The sequence below is a fragment of the Neolamprologus brichardi genome, chromosome 12 (genome assembly GCF_056152115.1).
Source record: "Neolamprologus brichardi isolate AB-2024 chromosome 12, ASM5615211v1, whole genome shotgun sequence".
In the NCBI taxonomy this organism is placed as follows: domain Eukaryota; kingdom Metazoa; phylum Chordata; class Actinopteri; order Cichliformes; family Cichlidae; genus Neolamprologus; species Neolamprologus brichardi.
In genome coordinates this window covers 38,570,001-38,584,044 of record NC_142115.1, presented here as the reverse complement: position 1 = coordinate 38,584,044, position 14,044 = coordinate 38,570,001, and the positions used below count along the sequence as shown (strand labels likewise).

General features: G+C 48.6%; 1 protein-coding gene across 1 annotated transcript in view; it reads right to left on the bottom strand.

Moving 5' to 3' along the window:
• Positions 1 to 6,726: 6,726 nt before the first annotated feature.
• qsox2 (quiescin Q6 sulfhydryl oxidase 2) overlaps positions 6,727 to 14,044 on the bottom strand; it is a 7,661-nt gene continuing 343 nt past the window's right edge. The window contains exons 1-12 of the mRNA XM_087849613.1: positions 13,980 to 14,044; positions 11,532 to 11,632; positions 11,400 to 11,448; positions 11,127 to 11,232; positions 10,963 to 11,053; positions 10,294 to 10,439; positions 10,069 to 10,224; positions 9,870 to 9,999; positions 9,469 to 9,591; positions 9,115 to 9,265; positions 8,310 to 8,498; positions 6,727 to 8,158 (exon numbers count right to left, since the gene is read on the bottom strand). The exon at positions 13,980 to 14,044 is cut by the window's right edge and continues 343 nt beyond it. Coding sequence (XP_087705739.1) covers positions 7,677 to 8,158; positions 8,310 to 8,498; positions 9,115 to 9,265; positions 9,469 to 9,591; positions 9,870 to 9,999; positions 10,069 to 10,224; positions 10,294 to 10,439; positions 10,963 to 11,053; positions 11,127 to 11,232; positions 11,400 to 11,448; positions 11,532 to 11,632; positions 13,980 to 14,044 — 1,789 coding nt within the window. The 3' untranslated portion in view covers positions 6,727 to 7,676. The remainder of the gene's footprint in view (positions 8,159 to 8,309; positions 8,499 to 9,114; positions 9,266 to 9,468; positions 9,592 to 9,869; positions 10,000 to 10,068; positions 10,225 to 10,293; positions 10,440 to 10,962; positions 11,054 to 11,126; positions 11,233 to 11,399; positions 11,449 to 11,531; positions 11,633 to 13,979) is intronic.

The following is a 14,044-nucleotide window of genomic DNA, read 5'->3' as shown; positions in this document are numbered from 1 at the left end:
AAACTTCAGTCAGGAGAACAACTGAGATAATCCATCCACAATACGAGGTTAGTTATTACAGTTTTTGCCCGTTGCTTGAACACATTTTGCAAAACTTCGCTCATTGTGCCAAAACTCTAAACACAAGTAAACATGACACAACACTGGGAAATATAAATATAAATATCTCTAAGCTTCCATTATTATTGAAAATTCTGGAAAAAGTAGTTGCAGATCAACTTACCACTTTTTTAGAAAAACATGAAATTTATGACAAATTTCAGTCAGGTTTCCGTAAAAGTCACTCAACAGAAACCGCATTACTTAAAGTCTCTAGTGACATTATGATGTCAGCTGACTCCGGAGCATCCTCAGTCATGGTTTTGTTGGACTTGACATCTGCCTTTGACACCATTGACCATCCTGATTAACAGGCTCCGGGACGTAGTTGGTGTGTCCGGTCTGGCTTTGAAGTGGTTTCAGTCATACCTCTCCAACAGATCTTTTAGTGTTTTTGCGAATCGGTTTATGTCACATTCTAAAGATCTGACATGTGGGGTACCGCAGGGTTCAGTTCTGGGTCCTCTTCTTTTTCTTTTGTACATGTTACCTCTAGGACTTATAATTAGGCAGTTCCCTGGGGTGTCTTATCACTTCTATGCTGATGATATTCAGCTCTATTGTTCTTTTAAGCCGATGGAAGTCCATAAACTGTCCTCTTTAATTAAATGTTTAGCTTCCATTGAACAGTGGCTTGGTGACAACTACTTATAGTTGAACTCTGAGAAGTCAGAAACATTAATTATTGCCCCTGACAACCAGATATCTCTAATCAAACAGCATCTTGGTTCTCTTGGCTCATCTGTTCACCTGAGCCTCAGGTACCTTGGTGTGATCTTTGATTCTGCCATGTCCCTAGAACAACACTCTCGCCAGTTAATTAGGAACTGCCTTTTTCAGCTAAGAAACATCTCCAAACTGCAAACTTTGCTGTCTAAGTCTGAGTTAGAAATGGTTATTCATGCTTTTATTTCTTCTCGCTTAGATTATTGTAACAGCCTTTTTCTTTGTTTGAGCAAAAGGAATCTTGACCGTCTCCAGTTAGTCCAGAATGCTGCTGCAAGGCTTTTAACTAAGACACGAAAAAGAGAGCACATTACACCAGTGTTACGCTCATTACGCTGGCTTCCAGTACATTTCAGAATTCATTTTAAAATCTTGGTACTGACTTTTAAAGCTTTGAATTGTGATGCCCCTGCTTACATTTCTGATCTTTTAGAACCCCACGCTCCCTCTCGCAGCCTGAGATCATCTAATCAAAGGCTGTTGGTAATCCCACGAACATATTTTAAGACCAGAGGAGATAGATCTTTAGAGCGGTGGCCCCCAGGCTGTGGAATGCTCTCCCTCCATCATTACGTTGCCTTGATTGTATTTATTCTTTTAAAAAGCAGCTTAAGACTCATTTATTTAGGTTGGCTTTTAATTAGATTTGTGCTGTGTTTTATTATTAATGTATTTTATGTATTTCTGTTTTATATTACTGTGAAGCACTTTGTGGTTTTTATCCTTTGAAAAGTGCTATATAAATAAATTGATTTGATTTGATTTTGATTTGATGTGGGTGGACTCTCTGCCCAGCTTCCCTCATAGTCAGGCCATGGTTGATGACATGGTCCACCAAAGTTGCTCTTATATCATCAGAAATATGGGTCCGTGCATGGCCTCTTCGTCCTCCTCCTCCTCCTCTTGCTCTCCCTCCATCCATGCTTGCAAAGTTCTTGAATTGGGTTTCCACTGGAAATGCCTTTTGGTTAAACTTTCAGCAAGGAATTTGCATTTGCACTGTTAAATTTTTATATGGCTTTAATGCACATAAAAAACAGCTGCTTGTTTAAGTGAAAATGAATGCATGGAGGTTTTTTTGCACTAGTAAAGTTGTGGAGTTGTCTTTTGTCTCGCATCAATTACATCGTCAGTTATATTGTCATCGCAAATTTTCAAATATATATCGTGATAAATATTTTTGGCCATATCGCCCTGCTCTAGTCAGTAGCACGAGCTGAGGATCGGGACGTTTTCAGAGCAGGCTAATGACTGACCTCGAGCTCTGGATGGACCATCTCAGCTGAAATTTGCTCTGTGTTCAGCGTCGTCTTCCTGTCATGTGATGGTGTTGTCTCCACCTTCCAAGACCTTTAAGAAGAACTTTGCTAAGAACAGTGTAACCCTCGTCCTCCAAAGTGCTGTGAATGTTTTAGTCTCATCACAGATCTGTAGCCACCAGACAGCACATTGTTATCTGTCAGTTAGACAGATAACAGATCACAGGCTTTAATGTGATGTCGGCCCACCCTTTGCAGCTGTAACCTAAACAGCTGTTTTGGGAAGTCTTTCCACAGGTTTAGGAGTGTTTATGGGAACTTCTGATCAGGAACACATTTGTGAGGTCACACTGATGTTGGACGAACAGTCCTGCCCCACAGTCTCTGATTTACCCCAAAGGTGTTCTGTGGGGCTGAGGTCAGGACTCTGTGCAGGCCAGTCAGGTTTTTCCACACCAAACTGGCTCGTCCATGTCTTTATGGACCTGCTTTGTGCACTGGTGTGCAGCTGAGTTAGAACAGGAAGCTCCATCCCCAAACTGGTCACACAAAGTTGGGAATATGAAACTGTCCAAAATGTCTTGGTATGCTGAAGCATGAAGAGTTCCCCTCACTGGAGCCCTCACACCATAACCCCCCCTCCACCAAACTTTACACTTGGGACAGTGCAGTCAGACAAGTACCGTTGTCCTGGCAACAGCCAAACCCAAACTCCAGAAGGAGAAGTGTGATTCGTTACTCCAGAGAACACATCCTTTGTTACTAGCAGCCGGTTTGGACCGTCAGCTGGTCATCTACTGTTCTCATCACAAAGGGTCTCACTGTCAGTGGCTTCTATCTCCTCCTTTGGCCAGCTGACTCCTCAGCACTTGCCTGACCCTCTGCAGGTACTTGGTGGTTGCAGCTTTCCCAGCAGCCTCATCATGGTTCCCATTTGCCTGTGGGATTCCCGGGTACTTGTAACTGTCCTCTATGTCTGCAATGTTGCCTTCTGGTAGTTCGATCCCCTCCGTTCTGACTACCTTCCCTCTCTTTGTTATCATCCAACTACACTTCTCCAGTCCAAATGACATTCTGATGTCATTGCTGTATATCCTGGTGGTGTGGATCAGTGAGTCAGCTTGATGTCATCCATGTACAGGAGGTGGCTGACACCTGTTCCACTCCTTAGTCGGTATCCGTAGCCAGTCTTGTCAATGATCTCACAGAGGGGATTCAGGCCTATGCAGAACAGCAGTGGGGACAGAGCATCTCTTTGGTAGATCCCGCACTTGATGGTGACTTGTGCTATGGGCTTGGAGTTGGCCTCTAGTATTGTACGCCACATCCCCATTGAGTTCCTGATGAAGGCTCTCAGGATCCTGTTGATCTTGTACAATTCTAGGCATTCTAGGATCCAGCTGTGGGGCATTGAGTCATAGGCCTTCCTGTAATCAATCCAGGCAGTGCACAGGTTGGTCAGTCTGGTCTTGCAGTCTCGGCTGACTGCTTGGTCTACCAGTAGCTGGTGTTTTGCACCTCTGGTATTCTTGCCAATCCCTTCCTGTGCCCCACTCATGTATTGACCCATGTGTCTGTTCATCTTAGCCACTATGATGCCTGACAGGAGCTTCCAGGTGGTGCTGAGGCAGGTTATTGGTCGGTAGTTGGAGGGGACTGGTCCCTTCTGGGGGTCCTTGAGGATCAGGACTGTCCGACCTTTGGTTAGCCATTCTGGGTGTCTCTCGTCAACTAGCAGCTGGTTCATTTGTGCTGCCAGACGCTCGTGGAGTGCAGTCAGCTTCTTCAGCCTGTAGGCGTGAACCATGTCGGGCCCTGGTGCTGTCCAACTCTTCATATTGGAGAGTCTTTCTTGGATGTCTGCCACTGTGATGGTTACTGGACCCTGTTCAGGGAGGTTGCTGTGGTCTGCCCTCAGATCCACTAGCCACTGAGCATTGTTATTGTTGCGTCTGTAATGATAAGCAGTGTTGCTGTAAGTTAACATCGTTTCATGCCATACCACAAGGTGGCACTATCTGTAAAGAACACGGGCATGAGCGCTAAGAGGTGAGGGGTGGTTGTTGTTTTTCCGGCTAACCAAGCATGGTTAATAAAGTATGTCGCAGATCACAAAAGGATTATTATTTATGAAGAAATAAGGAGACAAACAAAACAGCGTCCTTCTCCCATATGCTCTTCCAGTACTGCTCAGCCTTGGTGGTGCTGTTCTCATATTGCTCTCTTGCCACTGAGAGTACACCTTGGCTGGTTCTGTGGAGAGCAGCTGGTTCTTTGTCCTGCCTTCGATCTCTCTGGTGTACCTTTTCAAGCGGCTGGCCAAGGCTGTGAGTCGCTGCTTGGCAGTGTCCAAGGCCTCGGGTATGGACACCTTCTTCATCGCACCTTTCTGCAGATTCTTCTTCTCCATGGTGGGTACTGCTCCTTGTAGCTGTTCATCTTGTAGCCCAGCATCTCACTGATGACTGCTGGCAGGTGTAGTTCAGCTGGTGTTGCAGCATTGGTTTCTACTTGATAGCAGGCTTGAGCCTTTGTGGTCCCCGGGTTATTCCTGAATATCCTAACCACTTTCCTCCGATCTGAGGGGGACAGTTTGGATGTTTTTCCCAGACTTTGGGAAGAGGTAACAGATCTGAATAACTTGTACTTGTGTACAATTGTTTAAGCTGATCTTGAATCTGCAGATATTTAGAAACCGTCATTGACTTCTTTGGACTTTCACTTTGATCAATCCAATAAGTGCATTTCAACAAATCCATTTTATGCTGCAGTCAGTCATTAGGAGAGACAGCGCGTCATGTTCAAAGACATTTTTGAACCTTCAGAATTACTTATTAAAATTTAACTTGTTAAAGGTGGGTGTAAATTTTAGTCTGTGTGTATATTTAACACTGTGTGGAATAGAGAACAATTAAAAACACTCATATTAGTTTATGTTTATCGGGTCAGGAGTTTGAATTAATTTGCCAGCTTCTTTTCCAATTTAAACGTTATACAGGGTGGGTCATTTATATGGATACAGCGTAATAACATGGGAATGGTTGGTGATATTAAAGTCCTGTTTGTGGCACATTAGTATATGTGAGGGGGCAAACTCCTCAAGATGGGTGGTGACCATGGTGACCATTTAGAAGTCGGCCATCTTGGATACAACTTTTGCTTTTTCAATAGGAAGAGGGTCATGTGACACATCAAACTTATTGGTAATGTCACTAGAAAAACAATGGTGTGCTTGGTTTCAACGTAACTTTATTCTTTCATGAGTTATTTACAAGTTTCTCTTTGTTCACAGCCATTGACATGTCGAAGAGGTTAACAGGTGAGGAGCAGATCCAAATTGTGTTGATATCTGGTGAACGCAGTAACCGGGTCATTGCAGCAGATTTCAATGCAAGACACCCTGCGAGACCACCCATCTCCCATGCTACAGTCAGCAAACTGCTTGCTAAGTTTCGTGAAACTGGTTCAGTGTTGGATTTGCCAAAATGTGGAAGCAAGAAAACTGTCACTGATGAAGAAACATCAGTGGCTGTCCTAGCTTCATTCAGCAAGAGCCCACAGCGTAGCACTCGCATGTCACTGGAGAGTGGCATTAGTCGAACATCCCTTCGGCAGATATTAGCTACTCACAAATGGCACCCTTACAAACTCCAGCTACTGCAGCATCTCAGCGAGGACGACCCAGATCGGCGCACAGAATTTGCAGAATGGGCAAAACAAAAACTGGAACAGGAACCTCAGTTCACGCAGAAGATTTTGTTCAGTGATGAGGCAAACTTTTATGTGAATGGTGAAACAAACAAAACCACCGCTATTGGTCTGACACTAACCCACATTGGATGGATCCTCCAAGACTGTTGGACCAACAAAAGTGATGGTTTGGTGTGGTATATGGGGCACAACGATAGTGGGTCCATTCTTCATCAATGGAAACCTCAAGGCCACTGGATATTTGAAATTGCTACATGATGATGTGTTTCCCTCTTTATGCACTGAAGCTGGCACGTTCCCTGAGTTTTTCCAGCAAGATGGTGCACCACCACATTATGGGTGCAGGTCCGAGCATTCCTAGATGAACAGTTTCCTGGAAAGTGGATTGGTCGTCGTGGGCCAGTTGAATGGCCCCCAAGGTCTCCCGATCTGACCCCCTTAGACTTTTATCTTTGGGGTCATCTGAAGGCAATTGTCTATGGTGTGAAGATACGAGATGTGCAGCACCTGAAACTACGGATACTGGATGCCTGTGCTGGCATTTCTCCTGCGGTGTTGCTATCAGTGTGTGAAGAGTGGGAGAAGAGGGTTGCATTGACAATCCAACACAATGGGCAGCACATTGAACACATTTTATAAGTGGTCAGAAACTTGTGAATAACTCATGAAAGAATAAAGTTACGTTGAAACCAAGCACACCATTGTTTTTCTTGTGACATTACCAATAAGTTTGATGTGTCACATGGCCCTCTTCCTATTGGAAAAACTAAAGTTGTATCCAAGATGGCCGACTTCTAAATGCCACCATGGTCACCGCCCATCTTGAGGAGTTTGCACATATGCTTATTGAAGGACTTCATGAAGTCACGACTCCCTGACAAACGGAAACAACGGTTACATACATTTCTGGGTAAAAACGACCCTCTGCAGGTTTCAGCAGTTTGATTTTATTTGAAGAAAATAATCTGGAACAAACAAACATTTATACAACCGGTAAACACGGCTTTCACATGTGCTTCATCATTTTGGTTGTTTAGTAGAAAACAAACTCACTCTGGGCCTTCGGGGTTCGAATTATTTACAGGAAATAAATTAAAGTGATAAACAAGAATCACTTCAAAACTACAATCAGTCATCAGTTTATCGGGACGGGTTTCCCTCCTACGGTGTCCTCACAAAGCCTACAATTTACAAAGTCCTCACAAACACAGACATACAACAGCACACACACACAGAGTGGGGAGTGGGCGGGGCCTGAGAGGACAGGTGTGTCTTCTGTCAGCAGGTTAAAGGTTTGGCACAAAGTGAACTCACTTTGATACTGTCACGTCCAGGCTGTTAAGGGTCTACCCTCAGGTCCTCCTGTGGGATTCTGGGAAATGACCCCAGCCCACAGCAGCTTGTCCAGGTCTCACACACCTGGTCAGAGGGTCCAGAGGAGTTCGACAGGTAAAAATAAATACAGTCAGACCTGAGAGTCCAGACGGGTGTCCACATACGAGCGAGTAAATCCAGAACCAGGGCTGGTTGTGCTTTGGTTCAGGGCTGACTGCGGTTCAGGTTTTTATCTTGGCTCCGTCAGGACGGACTCCTCGGCTCTGGTCACTCGACCCCAGAAGGACCAGAGTCTGTCACATTTAAGATAATTCTCGGGGTCAGTTACACGTCGTGGGTCTTCGTCCACAGAGCTCGTTCTTCATCGCTCGTGTTCCCGGCGAGAGGAAGCGTTCAGCTCCGCCTCCACAGACAAACATCACTTTGTTTGTGCCGCTCACATTTGACCTCCTGCCATCACCTGATCAGGCGCCGATCAGTCTATGAGAAACAGCTGAAATCAGCCCTGAACCAGAACCAGCTCTGGTCCTGGCTCCACCCACCGGGTCAGACGTGGAGGCGGGAGGAGCGGAGCTTCCACCTCCTGGATCGCACTTTGAAGAAGAAGAAGAGGAGCATGAGGAAGAGGCAGGAGCACACGTACAGCACCACACACAGACTCATGTCCACGCTGTTAAAGCCCAGAAGCCAGACTCCGCCCCCTCCTCCAGCCACACCCACCACCTCCCTCCTCTCCTCCCCCTTCACAGCCTGGCGTCCCGGACGAGGAGTCTGGGTGGAGGACTTCTTCTCCGAGTCGCTCCTCGCGCCTCCTTCGTGCTCCTTGGGAACTGGAGGAGCAGGAGGTCGAGGGGGGGTCACGGAGTACTCGGGGGACAGGTTGGAGGCGGCGTAGTGTTGTCGTAGAAAGCGGAGGACGTTGTCCTGGTTCCAGATGTGGACGCCGTTTTTCTCCTCGTGGCAGGAAGCGCAGAGGGAGGGGCTTGGCCATGGAGCTTTAGGGAAGAGGGGGTCGTCGCTCAGAGAGCCTGGAGGGGCGGGGCGAGAAGAGGAGGGTCAACAAGGTTCATGACAGCGATCAAATAATCTGATCAATAATTCTGATCCTCAGCAAGCTTCCTGTGTGTATAAAGACTGTGTGTGCGAATGTCTGCGTCTGCGCGCCCGCCTGCGTGTTACCTGCCAGCCTCATGTTGACCCTGTTGTGTTGCTGCCACAGCCAGAGGATCTGCTGCTCTCGGTTCTGCACGTTGTCCACGCCGACCGCTGCCGCCTGCTCGAAGTGCCGGCCGCACTCCCGGCAGCCAAAGAAGGTTCGGATGTAGCGGCGCATCATCTGCAGCACCGGCGCCGCCTCAGCCTCCAGACCTGCGTCACAGAGGCGGGTCCGTTTAGAGTCACTGGAGGGTTTTATTGCTCTGCTCGTGCACAGCGGCTGATTTCAGGCAGCGCTGCAGACGAGCAGAGCTCTGATCCCCAAACACTGAAACGTTCTGGAACCTTCCTTTGAGTTACAACAAACTGAGCTGTGGGGCGATCACACTGTTGGACTGACACCAAACATCAGACACTGTTTACTCACACGCACGCGCACGCAGACACACACACACACACGCAGACACACACACACACACACGCAGACACACACACACGCACGCAGACACACACACACGCACGCAGACACACACACACACACACGCAGACACACACACACGCAGACACACACACACACACACGCAGACACACACACACACACGCAGACACACACACACGCACGCAGACACACACACACACACACAGACACACACACACACACACACGCGCGCGCGCACGCACACACACACACACACACACACACACACACACACACACGCGCACGCACACACACACACGCACACGCACGCGCACACACGCACACACACACACACACACACACACACACACACACACACACACACACACACACACACACACACACACACACCTGTGTTGTCCAGTGCGGTGGGGTTGGCGTCATGTTGAACAGTCAGAACATGGAACAGGGTCCAGAGGGAACACGGGTAGCCTCGAAGCCCCGCCCTACTCCCCTGGCAACCCACCCAACGAAGCTCCGCCCCTAGGAACACACCTGAGATCTACACAGGAAGCAGGAAGTCAGCATCTGTGTCGGCTGTAATACTGTACCAAAGTAAAGTGTTAGTGTAATCAGATTACATTCTGTAACAGCAGTGTGACAAGTTACTTTCTCCAGTGAGTAACTACATAAGGCTCTGTATGACTGATGTGTAATCTATTACTCGTTTCCTGAGTACCGACCGCAGCACGTTCAGTGTCTCACCCTCATCTTGTTATCCACCAGGTCCAGGACGGCCTGGTACGGGATTCGCTGCAGCGGCATGCTGAGCAGCCAATCAGAAAGCGTCTCCATTAGCTTCACCACGGAGCCGCCACCTGGATACAGCTGCACAGGTGCAAACAGAGAGAGGCGTCAGTTTCAATGAACGAGATGGCGACAGCAGCTGTGGCGGGTTTGTGAACGCTTTTCCTGCTCGTGTCAGCTCAGAGGGACGCTGAACAGCATGAACACGATGGCAGGTCTCCATGGCAACGCTTTCATTGATCATGCGTCAGAATCACGCCATCTTGGAGGAGGAGCTAAAACAGCTTGTTTCAGGCACAGGCTGCACTGAGTATTATGAACTGTGAGTTATGCAAAGCTGCTCTGCTTGCCGTGGTTACCTTTGCCACTAAAGTCACCAAGTCCTTGAAGATCTTTAGCTCCTCCCCCTCCAGTGTATTATGGGTAGCCAGCTCGACCCTCAGCAGGTAGTGGAGGGCCGTCTCCAGGTCGGCCGTGTACACCTTAGACCTGCAGAGACGTACAGGTCAGCTGATCTGAGGTCCGAGTCATTCTACCGACCCAATCAGAGACTCTTACCTGTCAAAGTCCCTCCATGGTTCTGTGGTCTGTTTGCCCGGCAGCGCCCCCACCTGGCTCGCACCGGAACTGCTGGTGCTGCTCGACTTCAAACGGCGCTGGACTCCAGGTAACGTCCTCAGCAAGGAGGAGAAGAAGAAACGCAGCGGCTTCTCGCTGCAGAAGGAGGTGTCGGTCAGAAAATCGAACATCGGTCACTGTTACTGCCCAAGGGTTCAACTTTACCTGTGCAGGTGTGCATGTGTCCCATTGGGATGAAGCAGGTAGATGGAAGGGAAGGCAGTGAGCTTCAGAGCGTCCACCAGGGGGCGATCAGAGCTCAGAGCTCTCTTCACCTGCACACCCAAATACTGCAGCAGGTCCAGGATCACCTGGAGACACAGGTTTGTACAGGTGAGGACACCAACCGACACCTGCAGCACCCGTACGGAACACAGACTGTATATTAAAGATGGCCATAACTACCATGATGTCACTCTTGGGGTGGGCATTTGTACCACCTCCATCTTTATAACCTGGATGTAACTAGCCCCGCCCTGAATGCTCCCCTGCTTCCTGTTCCTCTGACTCTAACAGGACCATCATCTCAACATAGACGTTTACTCTGTCACAGCTGAGAGAACTCAAACCCAGAGTGTCGCCCCCTGCTGGACATCAGAGAGACATCAAGCTGATGTACAGACGGGCAAAGTGTGCTGTAGGAAAGCAGGACAGGAAGTCCTCAGCAGGTTGGTGGTGACTGAACTTTCAAAATAAGAGCGCACAGACTGTATTGTAATATAAACGGAAGCTACGCTGGGCTTTCTAAATCGTCTCCGTGTGTTGCAGGTTTATCGGACAGCGCTTCCTGTTCCCGTTCTGATCTGCGAGTCGCCTTTTTCCTGTTCTGGTTACCTCTCGCCCCACGTACGAGTCCGGTTCCTCCACCAGGATGGCCGTGTAGTGATCTGACCTTTGACCCAGCAGAGGCAGCAGTTGAGCAGCGCTGCAGACGAACATAAAGAGCGAGGTTAGCAGTGGCACAGACGCCGACCCGGTCCAGGTTTAGGTCCAGGTACCTGTAGGGCTCCAAAGGAGGGCAGTGGTTGGGCCGGTCCAGATTAGTGTGGTTCTGCAGGACGTTCACCATCAGCTGACGGACAGACGGGATCGCCCGGTCTGCACCTGCACACACAGTCACAGTTTTTAACAACAGAAACAAAAATAAATGTCTTTATTTGAAAGGTCGACTCTTGTGTTTGTTTTTAATCGAGTCCTAAGGAAGGAAGGAAGGAAGGAAGGCAGGAAGGAAGGCAGGAAGGAAGTGAGCGGGACGTTCAGGTGAGTCTCACCTCTGTAGGTCGTCCCTCGCTCCGATGGTGGGCTGTGGGCCCAGAAGAACTGAGGATAGAAAAATGAGGTGGTTATTACCCATCAGCCCCTGCAGGGGGCGACACACCTGCAGCAGGTACATGCTGACGTACCTTGAAGGTGGGGTAGAACTTGATGCTGTAGTCCTTACAGACGTCAAAGTTTTCCTCCTGAGCGCAGTCCAACACACCCACGCTGATGGCGTCCTGCCAGTCTGACACACACACACACACACACACACACACACACACACACACACACACACACACACACACACACACACACACACACACACACACACACACACACACACACACACACACACACACACACACACACACACACACACACACACACACACCTTCTTTAACCTGCTGACAGGTGCCATCCAGTTTGGAGGTGGACGAGCTCGTGTGGAGTCGTCATGAGTTACGATGACGCGATTCATCAGAGCTTCACTCGCTCACTTTCTAATAGCAGTAACGAGTGTGCGCCTAAGACTCGCCATTCATCCCTTTTCACCCCGCGGACGCCAGCACGACGGTTAGACAGACCGACGGCGGGAGAAACAGGCTGAATGCAGACCGAGGTCCAGGTGTTTCAGCCACAGGTGTGTCGTTCAGGCCAAAGTTCAAACAGGTGCCAGAAACATCGATTTCCTCTGATTTTCATTTTTCTATTTTGTCTCTTTGATGGTAACACAGAGAGAGCGTGCAGTTACCCCCTGCAGCCTGCAGAGGGCGGCAGCAGGCACCATTTACCTCTGCAGGTTTAAAAGGAAGCGTGTGTGTGTGTGTGTGTGTGTGTGTGTGTGTGTGTGTGTGTTAGTCAGGGCGTGTTTCAACACTGGTTGTTTTGTCGGTTGCACACGGTTTGGGACTGTGTGAGTGCTGCAGCACGGGGCTGCACAGGTGTCAGATGCTTCTATTTAAAGCAGCTCCCTTCACCGGTTTATCCACAGCACTGTGCAAACGTCCTGAGCCGCCCCTCGTGTCTTTATGTTTCAGAGGAAAATTTGAAATATGTGCAGCGCTTTCTGGAAATGTGCAAACACAAATGTCTGTGACTGGACGTGACTCACACTGCTCATCTGCTGCAGAAAGTCCAGTTTCATTGCATTTTTAGGACACACTGCAAAGCATGCTGGGAAACGATTCTGGTTATTAGCAGTCCAAAGATCCTGGGCAGTGATTACTCAAGACTACAACAGTGCGTCTCCTGCAAAATATAAAGAGATGTGGGGCGGCGTGACGCCGGTCGCACTCAGTGATGCTGAGCTGACTTTGTTACAACGACCGCTTCCAATACGTATTATTGCTCATGGAACTGAAACGTTCATGTAGTCTTCCTCACAGCAACATGTTTGTGCACACGTGCAGTGACCCGGCCTCGCTGGGAGGTCGAGGTCGTTTCATCACAAACTGGTTAAACTCTCAGTAAAAAACAAATCTCCTCGCTGCCTCTGTGGCAGGGAGGGGCTGTGACACAGGGGACGCAACAGGAAGAGGAAGTGAGGAAACCTCGTGAGTGTTAGACAGAAGCTGCTGCAGAGCCCACATACTCCTCTGACAAAGGTCCAGAACACCAGAGAAGAAGTCTGAAGACCTCCAAGTGTTCAGGAGGGCTGAACAACCCCAGGCCACAAAATTCACTTTACATCCAGATCACAGGACAGGAGCGCTTTAGAGGGAGGGTCCTCACGTGGACAGGTATACAAACATGTGAATGGAAACTGTGCGTGTGTGTGTGTGTGTGTGTGTGTGTGTGTGTGTGTGTGTGTGTTCGATCTGGTGGGAAAAGATTAGGAGCCGCAGGTGCTTCAGTACAAACACCATCGGGTCCTGGAGCTCCGGAGGCCAGCAGGGACACGTCTGCATTGGTGACTCCAGTAACAAACATCAGTGTTTACCTTCATCCACCTTCTGCTCTGGCCCTCATTGGCTTCCAATCGCTGATCAATAACCAAAGACACAAATCAAGAGTCTCAAATACTGATCAATATGTCTGCAGTCATTTCAACTTTTAGCTGTGACCTTTGAACTGACAGCCTTTAAAGCCCTTAAACCTTTGTCACCGAGTCTGTTCCACGCAGCAGGGACACACCTGAGTCCCTCGCCCTGTTGGCTACCTGCCGTTAGCACCTGACGCTGTGTCCCCAGCTGCCCTCATCGTTAGCACACCTTCATCCCGGGATGTCGCTTCCTTCGGTCTGTAGTTTGAATGATTTACCTGTCCCAGCACGTCCACACACGGAGTCTCCCCGCCATTCAGAACCCCATTGAAAAAACGCTACATTTAAGTTTCTCTGAACAACCGAAAACATTTACAAGAGCGAGCTAGCAGCAGGAAAATGACCTAAAATAAACAACTGATAACTTTATTGTTAATTGTTTTAACGCCGAATCGGTACAGAGATCTGACTTCATCGGAAAGCACTCAGACTATGCTGAAAATTTGGTCCTATTTTCACCGATTAACGGACACGATGTAAACAGCAGATTTTTGAATAGGGTCTGGTTTGATCCGAACGCACGGGGAACAGAGTATCTTCGCAGCAGTACCTTTCACGTCCTGGGCCAGAGCCTTCCATGTGCTGGAGTACTGGATGCAGTGTCCGCACCAGGAC